The sequence below is a fragment of the Sciurus vulgaris genome, assembly GCF_902686455.1.
Source record: "Sciurus vulgaris genome assembly, chromosome: X".
Taxonomy (NCBI): Eukaryota; Metazoa; Chordata; class Mammalia; order Rodentia; family Sciuridae; genus Sciurus; species Sciurus vulgaris.
Window position 1 is genome coordinate 125304941 of NC_136471.1, and position 21665 is coordinate 125326605.

A 21665-nucleotide genomic window follows, 5' to 3' on the forward strand; every position below is an offset into this window, starting at 1 on the left:
CGGAGTAAAGGCATACCATTTGTGTAATCATAAATTTACATAGGGTAATGGTAATCCTCCATCTTTAGCTAAAAAAAGAAAAATGACCATATCAACTGATGCAAAAAAAAAGCACTTGATAAAATTCAACATCCATTCATAATAGAAACTCTTGGAAAATGATGAAGAGATGTGAACTTCCTCAACTTGACAAAGAATATTTGCATCAAAATTACAGCTGATATCATATTTAATTTTTTTAAAAAACTGTTTTCCCTCTAATATTGGGAACAAAGCAAAGATATCTGCATGTATCACTATTTTTCAACATAGTGCTAGAAGTACTGACCAGCATAGTGAGTTAAGAAAAGGAAATAAAAGGTGTGTATTTGGAAAGAAAGAAATGAAACAGTCTCTATTTGCAAAAAACATAATGTTGTATGCAGAAAGTTGCAAGGAATCTACAAAAAACTACTGAAACAAATAAGTGATTTCAGTAAGGATAGAAGTATGTTTGCAAGATAGAAGATTAGCATACAAAATTCAAGAGTGCTTCTGTATTCTAACAATGAATGCTTGGAAACCAAATTTCATAAAATGACTATCATTTCCAAAGATGTCAAATGAAATGCTTACATATAAATATTACAAAGCATGTATAGAACTTGCATGTTAAAAACTACCCATATAATACTGATGAAAGAAATTAAATGGGATCTAAACAAATGAAGACACATATGCTTATAGATTGTAACACTCAACACAGTAAGGATATTAATGCTCCCCAAATTGATACACAGGCTTAATGCAATTTCTATCAAAATCCCAGTAATGTTTTTTGTAGTTCAAGACAAAATTATCTAAAAATTTATATGGAAAGTTAAAGGCATTGAAATAACTAAAAGAATTTTGAAAAATACTTATAAAAGTGGGGGAAATTTAACATATTATACCCTTACAGTATCGAGTAATCCTGTAATGGAGATAGCCATCAAGGGACTGGGGATGTAGCTCAGTAATAGAGCATTTGTCTAACATGTATGAAGCCCTGTGGTATTTGTGGAGGAGACACACATTGTTCAATGGAACAGAACAGTGAACCCAGAAATAAGACATGTAAAACCAAACTATTTTTGACAAGAGGTACAAAAACAAGTCCATGGAGAAAGAATAAGCTTTTCAACTAATGATTCTGAAGCAAGTGAATACTGAGAGAGAGAGAGAGAGAGAGAGAGAGAGAACCCTAAGTCTCCACCTTGTACAAAACTCAATACAAAATGGATTATGGAATTAAATGGAAAGTATAAAATTATGAACTGTTTAGAAGAAAAGATAAGAGAAAATCTTTGGGACAAGGTGAAGTTTTTAGATATGACACCAAAAGCACAATCCACAAAAGAAAAAGCAATCAATAAATTTGACTTGATCGAAGATTTAAAAACTTTTGTTCTAAGAAATACCCTGCTAAGAAGGTGAAAAGACAAGCTAAAGAGTAAAAGAAAATATGTGAAAACAACATATCTAACAGTGGATATGTGTTTGACATATAGAAAGAACTCTTGAAACTCAACAGTTAAAAAATCAATTAAGTTAGAAAACCAGCCAGAGATAGGCAGAGACATGTTACTGTAGAGGATATATGATGCCAAATACATACAAGAAAAGATGTTTAACATCACTAACTTTGAGGGAAACACAAATAAAGACCACAATGTGATAGCACTATATACCTATTAGAACAGCTAAGTTTAAAAAGCAATATTACCAAATGTTGGCAAGAATGTAGAGAAACTGCATCTTTATACATTGCTGGTGGGGATGTGACATGGTACAGCTATTCTGGAAAATAGCTTAGCAGTGTTGTTACAAACTAAACATACATTTAACTTGCAACCCAATAATCACAGTTCTGGACAAGTGTCCCAGAGAAAGGAAAACTTGTGTATATAGAACCAACCATGCACAGATGGTTGTAGCAGCTTTATTTCTAATACCCAGTAACTAGACACAGCCCAAATATCTCTGAACAGATGAATGGCTAAACACTGGTATATCCATGCTACAAATTACTGCTTAACAGTATTGACTGGTATACATAACCACCTGGATGGATGTCAAGGGCATTATGCTGAGTAACATAGGCAGAACTCAAAAAGTGATATACTGTGTGATTCCATTTATATAACATTCTCAAAATGACAAAATTATAGAAATGGAAAACTGATTAGTGGTTGCCAGGAGTTAAAAATGGTGGGAGGAAGGAGACAGGTGTGACTTCGGTTATCCTGCCTACAGTGGTAGTTACAAGAATCGACATATATGATAAAATGTGACAAAACAGAACTATCCTGGTTCTGATACTGTATGATAATTAGGTAAAATGCAATCACTGGGGGAAATGAGGTAAAAGATACACAAGACCTCTATGTACTATTTTTGTAACTTTCTGTCAATCTATAATCATTTCAAAAATAATGTTTTTAAAAAGATATAGATCTGAAATGGATGCTCCACTACCCTCAAACCATTACTATGCTAGTTTTTAAGTCACCCCTTCTCCATCCCTTTCCTCCACCTCTACAGGGATGGGCTCCTGGCAGTCCTGTTTGTTTCCTGAAACCTCACCACCATTTTCATACTTGGAGGGATGCTTGCCCATGCTGAGCTAACCAGATTCTCTCTCCCAGGGATGTGGGTTATAGTTAAGAGTTCAGTTCAGCTTAAACCCTACACAGCAAGAATGTAATTACTCTGGAGCTGAAGGTGGTAGAATTCTTCACAGAGAAAAATGACAAATACATTTTAAGAGAATAAAGAAAAATCAGGAGCCCAAAAGGTTTTGCAGTCCTCTCTTTTAATCCATTTCTGTGACTGTTTACCACAAACTATCCCTATATCCTTAGAAAGAATACAGTTTTGCTAATTCAAGTTGCCTTTTATTACTTGCTACTGAAGGAGTCCCAAATAATGCAAAGAGAGGGTGGGGCCCCAAGTCAGACATCAGTTTCAGGCCCAGAACACCTTTCAAGGCATTAATTTGCCTCTCAAGAATTGTTTCTGCAGTGGGTATGGAAGCACACACCTACAATCCTAATGACTTGGGAGGCTGAGAGTGGAGGATCACAAGTTAAAGGCCAACCTCAGCAACTTAGCAAGGCCCTGTCTCTAAATAGAAATAAAAGGCCCTGGAGATGTGGCTCAATGGTTAAGCACCCCTGGTTCAATCCCCATTACCAAAAAAAAGAAAAAAAAGCTTCTAGAGCCTGCCCATATAGGTTTTTCTAACTTTTTCTTCAGTGTTTCAGGCTAGGCTATAACTCCCTGGTTTCCAAGGAGAAAAATGGGAGAGTAAAAGTTAAAACACGTAATGTGCCCAGTTCCATTCATGTCATGCAATCTATTGATTTACTACCGCAGCACCATGAGGCACTGTCCATGCAAGGTTTTATGGCAGAGTATCTCTCAAAACCTGTTCTTATGACTGTTTGTTTTAAGTAACATATAACTTTCAGTTTGCGCTGGACACGTGGTCACCCAACAAGAAGCTAAATTTCCATCTCCATAGCAGGTGAGTGTGACCATATGACTAAATTTGGGGGCAATGGCTCAGAGAGAAGTGATGTGTGCCTGTTTTCCTCCATTTCTTCTTTTTCCCTTCCTGTGGCCTAGAATGTGAACATGTTGGTGGTGAGGTATTTTCAACCACAAAGGATAAAGGCAACACTCAAGGGAATCTAGAACAGGAAAACAAAGGGCACGTGGATTCGTGATCAGAGCTACTCTACCATTCCGGACTACTCACCAACTCAGACTTCTGCATAAGAAAGAAGTTAACTTCCATGTTCTTTGAGCCACTGTTACCTCTTTTCTCTTCAAGCACCTGAACTAATATTTTAAAGAATATGAATAAGAGAAATCTACTTAGTGTTCACCCTGAACCCTGCTTTCTCCTAAAGAAATTCTGGTTACAGTTTCTAAGAACCGAACTTTTATTGCCTTTCTCTACTTTGAAATGGGAGGTTTTCATCATAGATGTCAATTGTGAATCCCAAGAACAACCCAATAACACCAAGCATGAGAGGGAAGGGAAAAAGAATTGCAACCACACTGAGAACTGGATGTCCCTTCATCCTTAAACTATTATCATTCAGGCAAGCAAACACTACCACCAGAATGTCCCATGGTTGTCTAGGACACCTCCTGGGGTTACAGAGAACAGAGGCTATGAGGAGAGATTCAGGCCAGTCATGGTACAGGCATAGGACATCCTCCATCTCCAACCTGCTCAAATAATTCTATTTTCCAAAAGCCCACCCTTAGCAGATACACAAGATGTAGGATAAAACCAACCAAGCCAAATTGTTTCTAAAAAAAATCTACTTTTGTCCTTATTAATGAAGATACAGTGTGAAATCAGTTTATTACTTATAACCTGAACTCAGCAATTCACTTGGAGACAAAATTTTATTAGTTTCTTTGTGCTAAATAGAGTAGACAATGGTAATGCCTAAAACTGAATCTTTTTATTTTTTTGATCTAATTAGTTATACCTGACAGTAGAATGCATTTTGACACATCATACTTAAATAGAGTAAACTTTTCATTCTTCTGGCTGTACATGATGTAGACTTACACAAGTCATGTAATCATATATGCACATAGGATAATAATGTCTGATTCATTCTACTGCCCTTCCTACCCCAATGCTCCCTCCCCTCCCTTCACTCCCCTCTACCTAATCCTAGTGGTTCAATTCTGACATTAATTTCTCAAAATGCTGATGACCACTTTGCAGTTGATCTACTTTTTAGCCATTCTCAGTGTTCTATTATAGCAGTAAGCACTAAAGAAAATGATTTGGGAGTCTTTTCTCAATTTTCCCAAAGACAATACATAGCAACTACTACTCTAGATGCATAAGAGACAGATTAACTTACTATATACAATGGATGATTAAGGGCATCAGAGCTTAATTCTCTCGCAAAACCCTGGCTGAGAAAGGACTATAAGCTGACCATCATGTGTCTGCTCTTTCTTCAGAGCTTAAAAAATTATGAATATTGAGCCCAGTGTGGTGGTGCACACCTATAATCCCAGTGCCTCAGGAAGCTGAGGCAGGAGGATCACAAGTTCAAACCAGCCTCAAGAATTTAGTGAGGTGCTAAGCAACTCAGATAGACCCAGTCCCAAAACAAAAAAGAAAAAGGATTGGGGCTGTGGCTCGGTGGTTAAGTGCCCCTGGATACAAAAAAATTATGAGTATTATCTGTTTCAAGTTACCTCTTATCACTCCAAAATAAACTAGTCTGGGAACTAAAATAAGAAGTTATGTAAAATATCCTGACCTCAAAGCCTAAGCTTCCTAAGTCCCTGCTATTTATACTATGAAATGTGCTGCTAGAATGCATTTTGACACATCATACATAAATGGAGTATATTTATGACCACTTTGCAGTTGTCTGTCTCAGCTAGATATCACATGATCACCTCACTTAGCAAGAGAATATCATGGTGAGGGATACTCCTTAAAGAGGAAGATTTAAAAAATCTCCTTTAAATAAATGGTGCTAGGACTACTGGCTATCCACATACAAAAAGAATAGAGTTGGACCCCATCCTCATACCATACACAAAATAAATTCAAAATAGACCACAGGCATTGGTATAAAACCTAAAACTTTTAGAAGCAAACATAGGAGCCAATCTTCATGAACTTGGAGTTGGCAATAGTTTCTTAGACAAAAATATAAGACTCAGAAAAGAAAATAAACCGGACTATGTCAAAATTAAAAACTTTTGTTCTGTAAATAATACCATCAAGAAAGCGAAAAGACAACCCAGAGAATTTGAGAAAGTATCTGAAAATAATATATCTGACAAGGGGGTTGTACCCAAAATATATAAAGAACTCATAACTCAATACAGAAAGATTAGCTGGGCGTGGTGGCCCATGTCTATAATCCCAGAGGCTTAGGAAGCTAAGGCAGGAGGACCAGCTTTAGCAACTTAGTGAGGCCCTAAGCAATTTAGCAAAATCCTGTCTCAAAATAAAAAATAAAAAGGGCTGGGGATGTGTCTCAGTGGTTAAACACCCTTGGGTTCAATCTCCAGTACCAAAAAAATAAAAATAAAAAGGAAAAAAGAAAAGAAAGAAAGATTAAAAACAATCAAATGTGGGTAAAGGCCAGGCACAGTGGTGCCGCCTCTAATCCCAATGACTCAGGAGGTAGAGGCAGGAAGATCACAAGCTTGAGGCCAGCCTGGGCAACTTAGTGAGACCCTGCCTCAAAATAAAAATAAAAAAGGGCTGGGAATGTAGCTCAGTGACAGAGCACTCCTGGGTCTAATCCCCAGTACCACACTCATATACACATAAGGCAAAGGATGTGAATAGATATTTATTCAAAGAATATATACAAATGGCAGATAAGCACATGAAAAGATTCTCAACCTCATTAGTCATTAAAGAAACACAAATCAAAACCATAATGAGATACCACTTCACACTCACTCAGTTGGCTACAATAATAATAGTAATAATAATAATAATAACAGCGAAATGATGAAGAAGTAGAAAAACTGGAACCCTCACACATTAATGTGAACATAAAATGTTAAAATCATTATGAAAAACATTTTGATAGTTCATCAAAATGTTAAATGTACAGAGATCACATAACCCAGGAATTCTGTGCTTAGGTATATACTCAAGAAAAGTAAAACATAGGTCCCACATAGAAATCAGGTGCACAAATAGTGTGGCAGCATTATTTCTAATAGCCAAAAAGCAAAAATCTAAAAGTCCATCAGTTGATGAAAGGTTGAATAAAGTGTGGTATATACACACAATGGGTTATGATTTGGCAACAGGAAATTAAGTTCTGATTCATGCTATAGCATGGATGAACCCTGAAAACACCACAATAAGAAGCCATACACAAAGGACCACATGTTGCATGATTCCATTTATATGAAATGGGAAAATTAGCAAAATAGAAACAAAGTAGATTAGTGATTACCAGGGGCTGGGTGCAGAAGGGACACTGGGGAATAGTGGTCAAAGAGCACTGAGATTCTTTGGGGGATGACAAGAACGTTCTAAAATTAGATGGTAGTGATGGCTGCATGACTTTGTGCATATACTAAAAGCTAATGGATTGTAGATTTAAAAGAGGAACTGTATGTAAATCTTATTTCAATAAAACTGAAATTGATAAAAAAGAAAAAGAGAAAAAAGATATCTCTGAGTGAGCTTCAATAGATGGCCTGCCATCACCTTTGGATAATACTGTAGCCACCACCAACTAACTAGAATTCACATAAAGCTGACATTAAAATAAAATGCTGGGACAGAAGATGGGAGAAAAGTTAGACATTTTTATCCCTGATAGGGATCCAACCCTTAAGATTGAAAGATTGTCAAAGATCTCAGTGAACCTGATGGACCAAACACACTTCTTTTATGGGCTGATACTACCAGGGAATTTTCCCTTTGGGGGATGAGGGGATCATCTGAAGAAGAGAAAAGCAGAAATTCAGAATGGGACTTCAGCTACAAAGGCCAGTTGCTGCCAGCATGATGGTGCACACCTGTAATCCCAACAGCTTGGGAGGCTGAGACAGGAAGATTGTGAGTTCAAAGCTAGTCGCAGCAAAAGGGAGGTACTAAGCAACTCAGTGAGACCCTGTCTCTAAATAAAATCCAGAATAGGGCTGGGGGTATGGCTCAGTGGTTGAATGCCCCTGAATTGAATCCCCAGTACCCCAAAAAAAAAAAAAAATAAGGCAAGTTGCTGATACCACCCACAAACTTGTTGCTTTTCTTTCCATAACACTGTAAAGTGGAATAAAATCCACAGCAGCCCCAGGGACCTATAAGGTCTTTACAGATGTGCCATGATAGTTATTGAGCCCCCACATTCATGACCAGTCGGGCTCATATAAAATGAAGTGAGAACAGCAGGTTTCTGCATTTGACACCTCACCCAATGTCACTACAAAAAAAATGGGGAAAGTGAAGGCTCTTCTCAAAGCCAAAGTCTTCTAGAGAAGGATTATTTGTCCATAATTTTGTTGTCTCAGTCTCCGACCATGTCCACAAATGCCTCCATGCTCTCTCCAATATCAGTTTTAGCTGAAGAGATAAATATTATAGATGTTCTGACTGTGCCCACTTGGTGCTGGAATGACTAATGACTCTTTATGGGGATTTTAAGAAACCACATTCCACTTTTGTTGAAAGATGTATGGTCATGGAGCTAGCTATACACCCTGAAGGACTGAGATAAGACAGGAAAAGTGGGAAAATTGCCTGTAGTATTGTCTTCTTCCTAGGAAAATCTAGGTCAGCACAATAAAGAACAGTAGGGAGGCAAGGAGAGACAAAGGGCAGAAAACCAAACCACCACAGCCTAGGACTCACCTGCCCCTTTGGGTCAAGTTCAATTCTATAGTTTAAAAGCCTTCTATATGACTGGGAGATCTCAATCCCATCATAGAGGTGAATAAGTCAATCGTTTAAGACCATTCCAGGGATGTGAGTGTAAATGTAAACATATATATGTGAGTGTAAACTGCAAAAGAGAGTCTCACCTTGCTCTGATCAATTCTACTTACTTTTGGACTGTTGGATGGGGTTTCACAGTTGCTACAGAAGTTGGCCCACCTGCAGCAGTAGAAGGCTCTTGGTTTTCTGTAGATTGATTTTCAGGTCTGAATTTCCGACGAATGGGCTTTGACGGGGGCTGAGAATATGATACATCCTGTGAATTAAAAGCAAAATGAAAAACCAAAAAGTTAAAAACAAATGCCCCCACCTGCCACCAACATGCTAGCTCTGTCCCCAAGATCAGAAGATGATGCTATTCAAACTTCATAACCAAAGATAAGTGGCTGACTCCTAGCTCTGCAAGAACGGGAAAGATACAGGTGTCAGATTCCAGCAGCTAGCCAGCTAACCTGCCTGTCTGCCTTTTTCTCTTTTTCTTTTAAATGCTTCCAGTCTATTCTAAGTTTTTTGTCATCTGGAAGGACATAGGAATCAGATTCTAGTGGCCTTTCCTTGTAAGCAATCTATTACTCTTTGTCATTTAAACTCACATAGATCCTGTGCATCTAACACCATAGAAACTTTTTTCCAACTGAAGACAAAATTCATTCTGTCTGACTTTGGAGCCTTTTGTAACAAAAGTTTTGAAGTCTGTAAAGGTCTTAGTCATATGCTTATAATTTTCCTACTCCCAATGCCCACATGAAGTTAGGCAAAGAAGCCACAGTGTATTCTGGAAGGAGACAGCTGGTCTGCTTCCTTGGAGGACCCTGCATCATCTGTGCTCCCAAGCCCAAGGCTCATTCTCTTCACTGGGAGAAGGGCCCGGGAGAGAACGGGGAAGAACAAGAAAAGAAAGATAAGACAAATGGAGAACAAACATGGTAAGTAGATGGTACTAACTGAGCAAATGACAGGGAACTCAATGGTGTGGCTGGGCAGAGGTGAAGATAGTGAAATGCAAGACGAAATATTGTACAAAGGCCAAGAGGGAAGACTATTCCACTTCCAAGAAATGTTCATTCAGGCTTGGCGGGTGTGTAGGGTTTCAATAAATACCTATATTCCTCCCCATGCCATTTGATTTGCCAAAAGCAAGGCCACCATCTTTTAGTTGGGAGGTTGAGGAGGGGAATATGAACTCTCAGTAACATCAAGGGTCAAGTCCAGAAAGCTTCAAGAGCCTTATCTTCACAAAGAATCCACATTTTAGGGAAAGTGCATCATTTGCATTCATTTCAGAACATGGAAACATTAAAGCAGTAGATCTGATAACAGAGGCAAGGAGCCCAGGAGTGATCCTCAGAATGCCACCATAACGGCATCCTCATGCTGGCCTTACCTTCTTTGCTGGACTACATTCTGCAGCCTGGGAAGGGACTCTGTTCAGTTGTGGGAGTAACTCAGTCTCGGATACTTGTTCAGACTGTAGCAAGAGATCAGAGAGATGATATAAATGCAAAACTACAACCACCTAAATGTAAACTACATTTGATCTTAGCCAAAAGGCCAAGAAGCAATCCCACCACCTAAACACATAACAGAGTACTTAGGAAAATAGTCACTCAGGGAAACTGATTTAGACCAAGTTGCAGCCAAGCGAGGTTAAGTCTGGTGATCCTTGGGGGAAACTCCACAGACCATTATCCCTTCCACTTCTCCTTCTGGTATTGTTCAACATAGGAAAAGGAATCATGGGAATTTCTACTATAACTGACATACATATTGCTTAAAAACTAATACTTTACAAAATCAAATTCCAAAAATAACAGGGCCGATGGGGGGAAAAGAACTTAAGATCTTAACTGGAGTGCTAAGAAAAACAATCATTATCATTTTAAAAACACTGAATTTTTTAAAAATGTTAAATACCTAATAAAGAAACACTCTAGTAAATTTGGCTTTTTGCATTTAAAAAGGAAGGAGGCATGTGGTAGAAGGAGTCATCAGATGGGTTGAGGCTGCTAAGTGGTATGGAATCAATGACTAAAATGCACAAAGATTGCCAAGGAATGTCCCCAAGCCCTTCAATACACAGCAGTCAGAACAAAGGGTAACTGGGTGTCACATGTGGCCCTCTATTTCTCGAGGCTTGCTTCTTTTGACTGTTAGAGTACTCTGCTTTCAGCTGCTATTAGCCATTGATGCAAAATGTTAACATGCTGAGGAAAAAAAGAATCCACACAGGAAATAAGTGACTTCTACATTTTACTAACAGTCTTCCATTTACTCACAAACTAATTCATACTACAGCAACACACTGTAGCACAACCAACCGGCTTGATGTGCCCACTGGGTCCCTAATCCAGCCTTCTCTAACCACTTATAGAGTGAGGTTTCTTCTTCTGACTCTATTGAAAGGTGTGGTACCCAGGACACTAACGTTTTCTCATTCAGCAGATTCTGGCTGCCTCATCTAATCTCCTCCTTCCCCTTCTGCCTAACATGGCACCCTTGACCGCTTTTTTTTTTCAAACTCCTGTCCTTGGCACCTAAGAAGCTACAATCTCCTACTTGTGATCATTTTTTCTTTTCTTATCCCTCAAATATAGGGTTTCTCAAGGCACTGTCTTCAGTTCCCCTGTCCCATTTTTCTCTCCCTGTTCATTCTTTCCCATCTGCTTCTATCTTTTATCCCAAACACTCCATCTCTTCTAAACCCATTATGCAGGCACTCAACACACCTGATTTCTAGTTCCGAGTACTTTTTACGGTCTTCTCCCTTCCTTCCAGGATAACTATTTTATTATTTTTTGTTACTATTGTTAGATACTATGACACACTGAACATGAGCTATCTGTCATACATTGCTCAAAGTGTTTTGCATGGGTTATTTATTGCATTCCATCATCATAGCCCTAGGAAGTAGTCATTATTCCCAATCTTCTTGGTGAAGAAATTGAACATCAAGAAGTTAAGGAACTCACCTAAGATCACACAAATAGCAAGACCTAAATCCAGGCCTCAAGTTCCAAAGTTAGGCCACAATGCTATACAGCCTCAGGCCCTCTTAAGCCTAAGAGTTATTCATTTGAGGAAATGTTTATTAAACTGCTACTGCAGGTGGGTCCTGTGCTGTTATCCAAGGATAAGCAAGGTACAGACCTTGCTTATAAGCAGTTTGGAGTCTAGGGGAGAGACAGAAATGGCCAAGCAATCATGCTCCATGAGACTGTGGTTGGAAGAAGTGTGTGTGCAGACTGCAGAAACACCCAGCCATGTACAGCAGCAAAGACTCAGCTGAGGCCTGAGTGACAAGCAGGATGCAGCCAACTACAGGAGCAATGTGTGGGGATGGTAGGAAAGGAGGCTCCAAAAATAAACTCACAAAGGGCCTATATGCTCTGAGACCTACAACGTCAGCCTGGGACACCACAAGAATATGGAGGTCGATTCCCAAGACAGGAAGCACAGGACAAGCGGCAGTGAGGGGAGCCCACTCTTAGGCATAGAGAGTTTGAAGTGCCTGAGAAACACCCAACCAAAGCTCCCCAGGAGCTTTCATGGTCAGGAGTACAGAAAACGCAGTTCTCTTTTCACTTTTCTTGGGGGTTATGACAAATGGGAGTCATACTCCAAGATCTGAGAGTCAAATGTCAACTTAATTAATAGCTGAGTGAGGGCCCAGTAACTGCTTGAGTGCAGAGATTCCAGTGAACAATGGTGAAGAATGCAAATTGGACCTGAGGCCCCTTCTTTCCTTCCACCCACAAATCTATTACTTTGAAAGCATCTGTTCAGGCTCCAAGTCTGTGCATGCAGCCCCCTGCAGGGACCACAGGTGTGTAGTGACATATCCCACCAGGAAGGCAGAGAGAAGAGGAGTGACAGACCCAGGCACCCTGCCTTTTTATTGGTCACTTCTCCTCAGGCATACAGAGAAGTGTGTGTTCTACAACTCCCTTCCTTGCAGAGGTGAGTGAAGTCTTCTCATGGAAAAAATGAAGGCGGTGACATACTGACCTTCTTCTCAACAGAAATGACAATTCTGAACACAGAAAGGGAGTAGAATGTCTTTGTTCCACCACCTTTTCCCTTAAATACCTCTAAAAACACAAGCAACAGTCAGGTAAGGTTGGGAAAGATGAGGAAGCAATGGTAAGATGTGTCTGAAGTTTTTCATTTACAGAAGTACCTTCCTGAAATTATATGCAAGGACCTGGATAGATACAGATACAGATATTAATACAGATAGAGATATACAAACAGACAGACACACAGACACACATACACACACACACACGTCAGTACTTCCCTAACTGCAAATGGAAGCCATTTCCATTCCAATTTTGCAAAGAGAAGCCTGGATAGGTCACATAGTAGTAGAAGGTGCTGCCACTCGGGATGCAGAGAACTGTCCTGTGGTTTTGCCCATTTCCATGGTAGATGGAACAACACAGCCCCTCCTCAGTTGGCTTTCCAAAAATGGACACAGGCCCAAAAAGGCTAAGCACTTTTGTTCATTCATTTTTATTCAATTAAGAGAGATTTATTTTGTACCTCTGATGAGTCAGGTTCCTTGGTAGATACTTCAAACTTAAGCAGGAAGAAGCATCTGTCAAAGATGCTATAGTGCCCCCCACTCAGATCACCCTTACCTGGCTGACACATCCATCCCCCAGCTGTTCTGAGGTTTGGCTACTAAAGACTCACAGCTGCTCTTTCTCTAGAGAATAATCCTCAACTGAAGGGAGCCCACCTCCCAACCCTTCCCCCGGCAGGCCACAGACAATAACTGATGTGTAGAAGGATATAAAAGGCCAGTCCTCTAACTCAAAGGGGGATAACTCTGTGATGTAACTTATGTACCAGATTACTGCCTATGTGGATCAGGCCAGGTCAAGCTTTACCTGAGACTCCATTATTCCTTGGCTCTTTCCCCTTCCCTACTGCTTCTAGGGAGCCTGACCAAGACACTACACAACATGGTACCAGAAGAGGGGATTTAAAAAACATTCTAATATACTTTCCCTTGGTCTTTCTGTCTCTGCTTCTGTGTGTACTTTTCTGTCTCTCATATACTGTTTATTCTGGGAGAAGCCAACCGCCTTACTGTGAGGAAGTCCACCCAATCCTAACAAGGTGTCTATGTAGCAAGGAAGTGAGGCCTCCTGCCAAGTCTCCTAGTATTGGATCTTCCAGCCCCAGGTGAGCCTTCACATGATTGCATTCCTGGATGACATCCTGACAGCACCTTCATGAGACCCTGGACCAAAACCACCCAGCCAAGCCACTCCCAAATTCCTGAGAGAGATACTACATGTTAATCATTCTATTTTCATTTTTAAAAGGTACTATAATGTGTGAAGAGTTAGGGATCTAGTCAGGTACAGTGAGGTTAAGGTGTGGGAAGAAAAACAGGGGGACAGGCTGGAACTGGAGATGGGCAGGAGGGTAGACCATACATGGCTATGCAGAACGGGACTGTCTGTAGACCGTTCGGCACATTTCCCACTTCTATGCTTTTCACTACATTGCAGCAGAGAGAAGCCTGGCAATGTCTAGTCCTTTCTGTAAGCATCTAATTCCCTTGAATTAAATGTCTTCTACTATGAAATACCACACAGTAGATTCTGCCTTCCTAACCAGACAACACAGCCATGTTGCATATTCAGAGCATATCCTGAGGGCTAGAGGGGCCACTGATCGACTCAAAGAAGAAAAGTGGTCTGTTTTGCTTTATATTTTAGAAAGATTATTCTAGATCCCGTGAGTAGAAAGGACTGGAACCAACCCACACTGGGGGAAAGTAATCCAATTAGAATACTTTTGAAGGAAAAAAAAACCAAAGAGATGGTGGTCATTTAAACTAGGTTGGTAGGAATTGGAACAGGTATGTTTGAGAGCTATTTAGTCTGGAAACTGGATACATCATTGGTGATTGATGGAATATGGGAAGTGAAAGAAAAAGAATGAGGACACATGGAACTCAGGTTCTGACCTTGGATAAATGGTTGAGAGCAAAAAAAAAAGTGGTTTAAAGCAAGAGAAAAGAATTATGGCCATACAGAAACTGAATAAAATTAAGCAAATTCATCATAAAGCAGTGCTTGAACAATCCACTTATATTTCCTTAAGGCAGTCTCAAATGGTGGTATCAGAGAACACCAGTTCTATAAATTATCTTGAACAGGGATTGGCAAATGTTTTCTGTAAAGAGACAGCAGTAAACTTTTTAGGTTTTGAGGGCCATGCAGTCTCTGTGGCAACTCTGCAACTCAATTGTTGTGCTCAACAGCCATAGACAATACAACGAATGGGCATAGCTGTGTTCCAAGAAATTCTATTTGCAAAAACAGATGGATGGTATAGATTTGCCCTATGGGCCATAATTTGCCAGTCACTGCCTAGAAGGGAAAATAATCTCTGGATAACCTTAGGAAGTGCTGACTTGTCCATCTTCCTCTTGGTGATTCACTGAGCACATAGCTCTGAAAGTCTGGAGGGTAATGGAAGCCACTTGCCTTTGCTTGTTAAGGCATAAGTTCTAAGACTTCTTTGACTTCGACTATTTATTCTCATGTAACTCCTATCAATATTCAGCAGAAATAATGTTCCATGAGGCACACTGTAGGAAATGCTGACTACAGGCTGGGTTTTAGATGAACAAAGAAAGAACATTCCTGCCAAATACGAAGGTCCACACCCAATCCTAGGAGAGGAGCAATCTCTACAATGCTTGGCAGGTCCAACTCTAGGGGCCCCTGCTGCACACCCTTCCCCTTCTTATTTGGCTAAGAGTATGGAGGCAGCGTGTGGATGGGGTTACTGTCAGTCAAGAAAGGGCTCCCTTCCTGCTTCTCTTCTTCCTTTCTTTGCTGCAGTAACAGTTCTTCTTGCTGCTACTACTTTTCTGTATGAATTTGTTTCATGGGTTCCTTTAAAACCTGCTGGACAGGTGTGGTGGGACATGCCTGTAATCCCAACTCTGGAGGCTGAGGCAAGAGGATTACAAGTTCAAGGCCAGCCTGGGCAACTTAACAAGACCCTCAGCAAGTTAGTGAGACCCTGTTTAAAAATAAAAAGTAAAAAATGCCGGGAATGTAGCTCAAAGATAAAGTACCTCTAGGTACCAAAAAAATCCCAGTCTCAAAAAACAAAACAAAACAACTTCCTGGATAAAAACACAAAAGAAATCATTCATGATAATAGTCAAGACAGATGAACATAACAATAAATTATGCATTTTTAAATAGTTTAAAACAATGTGTCTCAGATTATAGTTCTATTGAGGCAGCCTAGTCTTACCAAGAGGACCTACTGCTCCCCACCCCATTTGAGTTCAAGTTCTCACCACACGTCCCACCTGGGGCCCTACAAAAACTTCAGCAGGTGTTTTTCCAGCCTTCATTTTCTTGCCCACTGAGGTTGACCCACTGAGCACACCACTGAGAAATAATCTTGTAAAACACCATCTCATGGAAACTCTTTGATCTCAAAGCCTTTAGTGTGTCCCCAAGGCCTATGGCACACAACACAACCCCTCAGCCGGTTAAAGTTCTTCCACCACCTGGTTCCAATTTATGACTGCAATATAACAGGGTTAGTTCATCCATCTGGAGCCTACTCCAGATACCTAAGTATTCCCTAAATCTTCAAACTCATAAAAAGTTTCTTCCCAAATCAACTGTTCTAAACCTTCTACCCCAGTGGTTCCCAAATATAGCTGGCATATAGCTAGCTCAGTAGAATTACCTGGAAGATATTTATAAATTGCAGATTTTTAGACAGCACCCCAGAGTTCCCTCATCAAAATCTCCTAGGAATGGAGCATGAGAAGCTTGTACTTTAACAAGCTCCCTGGGTAATTTTTACATAGCCAGTCCAGACCAACTGGGGACCACTGATGGTCCAAATTCTTCACTTAAAAGATGAGTAAACCAAGTCTCTAGGGACCTTAGTCTGGACAAGACCACAAGTGTTCCTGCAATGACTAACTAGGCTTCTTAACTATTTGCTCATCCATTTATCATGGGTGGAATTTGGTATATGCCCCAAAGGTTCCATATATAAATATTTGTAGCAGGACAAAATTTTCAGTAACTAACAAAAGTTTGTTAAAAAGTCATTTTTCATAAAGAAGCCAAATCTCATTTTAAAAAAATAAAGTTTAATTACATCACTTTGCCAAGGTGTGGGTAACTGGTGACACATCTAAATTTAGCAATATTCATACTATTGACAGATTGTAAAACTAAATTTGACCTTTGTTTAATACCAAAGAGTCAGGATGGATCCCAAAACCAGGGATCACAGAGGCAGTGGCTAAAATTTAAGGAGATAATCAGACAATCCTGCTGGGGTTTTCCAGCATCTTATCAGGATACTAAATGTCATTTGGTGCCTGATTTTCATCTGACCCTCATCTCTGCTAGGCATGGGTACACCAGAAAGCCATGTGGTCAAACCTAGGCATGTATGATGCAGAAACAACAGTCAGTACCATACTGGCTACAGCAAACCCCATCATTCCACAACCAGCCTCAAGAGGGTCCAAAAGACTCAATTCACTAAAAGACTGTTTACCAAAATCCATGACCCAAGTCACCTGTGAAAAAAAGACAGAAATGGAGCTGAATAGTAAGCATCTAGAAGGCAGGATCTGTGTCTTGCTTTGCTATTATATTCCCAGTGCCTAAAGTGAACACCAACAAACAGCAGGTCCTCTACTCAACATGTAGAATGAGCCAGCAATGAATCCAACACTGTTTTGTGCCCCATTGAAAAGAGGTTAAGAACTCATCCCATGGTACCTAAAGGCACAGGCATAGCAGTTACAGGGTGCTGATTTTAGAACAAAATCCAAGCTTCGCCCTTGCTCAGTGTATAAGCTGGCCACATACTTGAACTTGTTGAGCTATAATTTCTTCATCTGAAAAATGGGGATAATTCACCTCATTCAGAGCACCGTGAGAATTAAGCAAAATATCTGTCTAGAGTGCAAAGCACAACTACATAATAATTGTTCAATAATGGTAGCAGCTATTGTGATAAAAAGTGTGACTGATTTCCCAGGCAGTTTCTGCTAGTGAAGGCAGCAGCCAATTCAGTGTAACAGACTTTTTCCCCTTGACAAATAGATGGAAACCTAGCCTGAGAAAATGCTGGCTCCGATTCAGATTACAAGCCCCAAAGCAGATGATTCACAATCCAAATCTGAGCCCCTGGATATTACTGCTATCAATATTGGAGGGGAGAATTTTAAAAAATAAAAGCCCTTTCAGGCTTTCAGATTTCAAGGCTACCTCAGCACAGACAGGCAGTTTGCACTGAACATCTCTGGTACCACCACCCACTTCTCCCCAGCCCAATGGGAAACCAATCCAATATTGGAAATACCCAGGAAAACACTGAAAGAGGAGCTCAGGAAGAACTTTGGTGGGAATAGGTATTCAGCAACTGTAATGGAGAAGTAGTCCCTGGATTCAGCAGTCACATGACAGAATTTCCTAGGGATTCCCAAAACCTGCTTGATTACTGGATAATATCCATGCAACAGACTTGCTATTATAACTAAAGGACTCTGAAAGCTTAATTTTGGTGAAAATACAAGTGTTTTGACCATGACCAGGGTTTCGTTCTTCTACTTCCAATTTCTATTAAAACAACAAAGATCTGAGCTGTGTCTGAGCCCCACTCTCTATACCTCATATTTTAAGCCTTATAGCCATTTTACACTCTCATCTGCAGAGTCAATAACATGGTCCTCACAGGTAATGTGACCTATGGGAGGATTCTCTTGAGATCTGTATGCCCTATGAATAAGATGAAGAAAAACGCCCCATGTGTGTCTCCTGCCCAACCAAATAGGCACCTACCACTATCACTAGGCAACAGCATCTCATAACTAGGACTTTAGAAATTTTCCTTGCTGGTCCCCCACCACTGAGATATAGATATAGATATAAATATACATAAATCTGTCTAGCAATAATAAAAGTATACATACATTTTAAAATGCCTCAAAGCCCTAGCCTCATGCAATATTTTACCACACTCATCATTTGAATTCCCTCCATAGGGGCTGGGATGTAGCACTGAGCTAGCATGTGTGATGCCCTGAATTTAATCCCAGTACCACCAAAAAACAAACTGAATTCCCTCCTACATTCCATCACTCTGTATTAGGGATGGAGTGTTAGAATAACATTCTTTCCAACTACTGATGTTCACACCTAAACTGTGAGAAATGTCTCCTTTTAGGTTGACACAGTCCTTCCTGCATGAGTTATGTCCATCAGGGGAATATGGCATTTAAAAATTCAATTAGAAATAGCTTGCTAGAGAGGGAACTATAAAATTATGTAAGAGTTATGAAGCAACTATAAAATAAATTCAGCACTGATAAGGATGTGGAGCTGGACTGACTGTATCAGTACAAACACTTTGTAAAACTGTTGGGCAGCATCTGCTAAGGCTGAATAAATACCTTCCCTATGACCCATAAAAGTCTAAGGCATGGGGCTGGGATTGTGGCTCAATGGTAGAACACTTGCATGGTTATGTGTGAGGCACTGGGTGGGTTCAATTCTCAGCACCACATATAAATAAATAAAATAAAGGTCCATTGACAACTAAAAATTTTTTTTAAAAGTCTCAGGCATATGCCCAAGAAAAATGAAAACACACATCCACTCAAGAATTTGGACAGGAACGCCCATAGCAGCACAATTCATCATTGCCAAAATCTGAAAATTACCCAAATATCCATCAACAGTAGGAAATAGTGATATATGTGCACATACAATGGAATACTATACAGCAATGATCTACATACATAAATATAGATGAATCACACAAACATCATTCAAGCAAAAGCAGATACAAGAACACATGCTGCATGATTCCACTTACATAAAGTAGGAAATAGGTAAAACCAATCTATACTGTTAGGAGTCAGAATAGTGCTAACCCTGAACACAGGAGATAGGGAAAATAGCATGAGGTCAGAGGGGCAGTTCTGGAGTGCTAACTATATTCTGTTTCTTGATTTGGGTGCAGATTACATGTGTGTTCAGCTTGTAGAAATTCACTGAGTTGCACATTCATATAGTTCAATAAAAAGTTTAAAAAAAAAATAAATCCCATAGAGACAATTTCCTGTAATGTCCTTAAAGTGCCACCTAGTGGTACAAGTTGAAGTAAACAAGAAAGAAGTTTCACCTGAAGGAAAGGAGGAAGGGAGGGAAGAAGGAAGGAGATGCCATTACCAGGCACACAGAATCCCAACAGAAGGATCGTGAGGCAAGTAAAGCTGTCTACTACAGAGCTAGCTGGTACTAGTGTGCTCACGGTGCATATCTCTTCCCAACTCTGCTTGGAATCAGCATGATGGGAATGTCTACAAGACGGGCTACAAACTGAGGTTTACCTTCCATTCTTCAGAGAAAGGTTTTACCAACATACTCCCAGGCAACATCTTCAAAATTTTCTGGGCAGAGTAGAGTATTCAGGAGGGTGTTGGAAAGATAAATTCCTTTACACTTGACTTCTCTGGGCAGCCATGTTCCTATTTCCTCATCTCCACAGTACACTGCTGTGGTGAGGCCGAGCCTGGTTTGTTTTAATTATGCTTGAGAAACAGTTGGAAAGGCCCACCCACAGCAAGTCTTTGAAGCTGCCAGTTGAATAAAGGATATTTGCTCTGAGTTTTGCTAATCAAGTCTGAAAGACAGTGCATCTTGGTCAGATAAAGGTCTTTAAGGAAAAATGAGAAATCACAGACACACATTGTTTAGGAGATTGTGGGTTCAAAGGCTGACAGGGAAAGTCTATCCTTCTTCCCACTGATTCTTGTTCTCATTTCTATTATTTTGATTGATGGAAGAATTCTCTTGAGACTCGTGTTCCCCATGAGAGAAGGTTGAAAAAAGATGTCCTGTGCATACCTCTTGCCAACTGGTTCTTCTCTTTCAAATTCCCATTGTTTATGGATACAAGTGATGATCTGGGTTGGGCCTATAAGACTACAGTTTGTCTATTCCTGATGTAGGCAGAAAGTCGATCCACAAAATATCACAGAAGTGGTTAATTTTTTAAAAAAGGATTCTACTAAAAGTAGTTCAGAGTAAGTACTCTAGTATTTATTCTGGGCTTATTACTACCAATTTCTGGATATCCTGGGTCTTCTGCATTTTCAAAGTGGATCCTGCTTTTGTTTCACTGGGCCTGTAGTGATAATTGTAACAGCTTCCTGTTGTTGAGGGGGGGCTATATGCTAGGCACCGTTCTAAGTACTCTACAGATCTTATCTCATTTAATTCTCATGACAACCCTATGAAAATGAACACTAACACTATCCCCATTTTGCAGATGATGAAATTGAGACAGAGAGACTAAGTAATTTGCCCAAAGTCACAAAGTCAATAAAAGGTAGTAACGGGATTTGAACCTCAAGCTGATCCTCTTGACTCCACCGTCAGGCTGTCTCCCTGAGCTCAACTCCTGTTTTCCTCCACTGTCCTTTCCCATTAACACCATAGCACTATAATTGCCTGCCTATCCTTCCCTACTTATATACTTCTCCCCTGACCCTCAAGAGAGCTTTCTGTTCTCTGTGAGTGTGTGGTAGGGGTGAGGGATTGAGAAGAGAATAAGGACTCCATTGTTCAGTTATCTTGAAACCAAGCACAACTAGCCAGGTGAAGTGGTGCACACCTGTAATCCCAGCACCTTAGGAGACTGAGGCAGGAGGATCGCAAGTTCAAAGCCAGCCCCAGCAACTTAGCGACACTCTGTCTCAAAATTAAAAATACAAAGGGCTGGGGACATGGTTTAGTGGTACAGTGCTTGCCTAGCATGCATAAGGCCCTGGGTTTAATACCCAGTACCACCAAAAAAGAAAAAAAGTAAATTTAAAAAAAGAGCTGGGATTGTGGCTCAGTGGTAGAACGCTTGCCTAGCATGTGTGAGGCACTGGGTTCGATTCTAAGCACCACATATAAATAAATGAATAAAATAAAGGTCTAGCAACATCTTAAAAATTAAAAAAAAAAGAAAGAGAGAAACCAAGTACAACTAACCCTCCTGGGAGAAGCTGAGCTATCTTGTTACTTATCAGAAACATGGTGGCCAGCTACTGCCTACAGCCTTTACCAATAAAGCATATGAAAATAGGTTTAACAAGACACATGGAAAA

At 40.0% G+C, this 21665-nt stretch overlaps 1 protein-coding gene across 7 annotated transcripts in view; it reads right to left on the reverse strand.

Annotated features, from left to right (window-relative positions):
- Positions 1-21665, reverse strand: part of REPS2 (RALBP1 associated Eps domain containing 2) — a 214054-nt gene that overhangs the window by 18957 nt on the left and 173432 nt on the right. For all 7 annotated transcript variants that reach the window (XM_079123178.1, XM_079123176.1, XM_079123177.1 and 4 more), the window contains 2 exons: positions 9870-9953; positions 8596-8741 (listed from right to left, as the gene is read on the reverse strand). In XM_079123178.1, coding sequence (XP_078979304.1) covers positions 8596-8741; positions 9870-9953 — 230 coding nt within the window. The remainder of the gene's footprint in view (positions 1-8595; positions 8742-9869; positions 9954-21665) is intronic.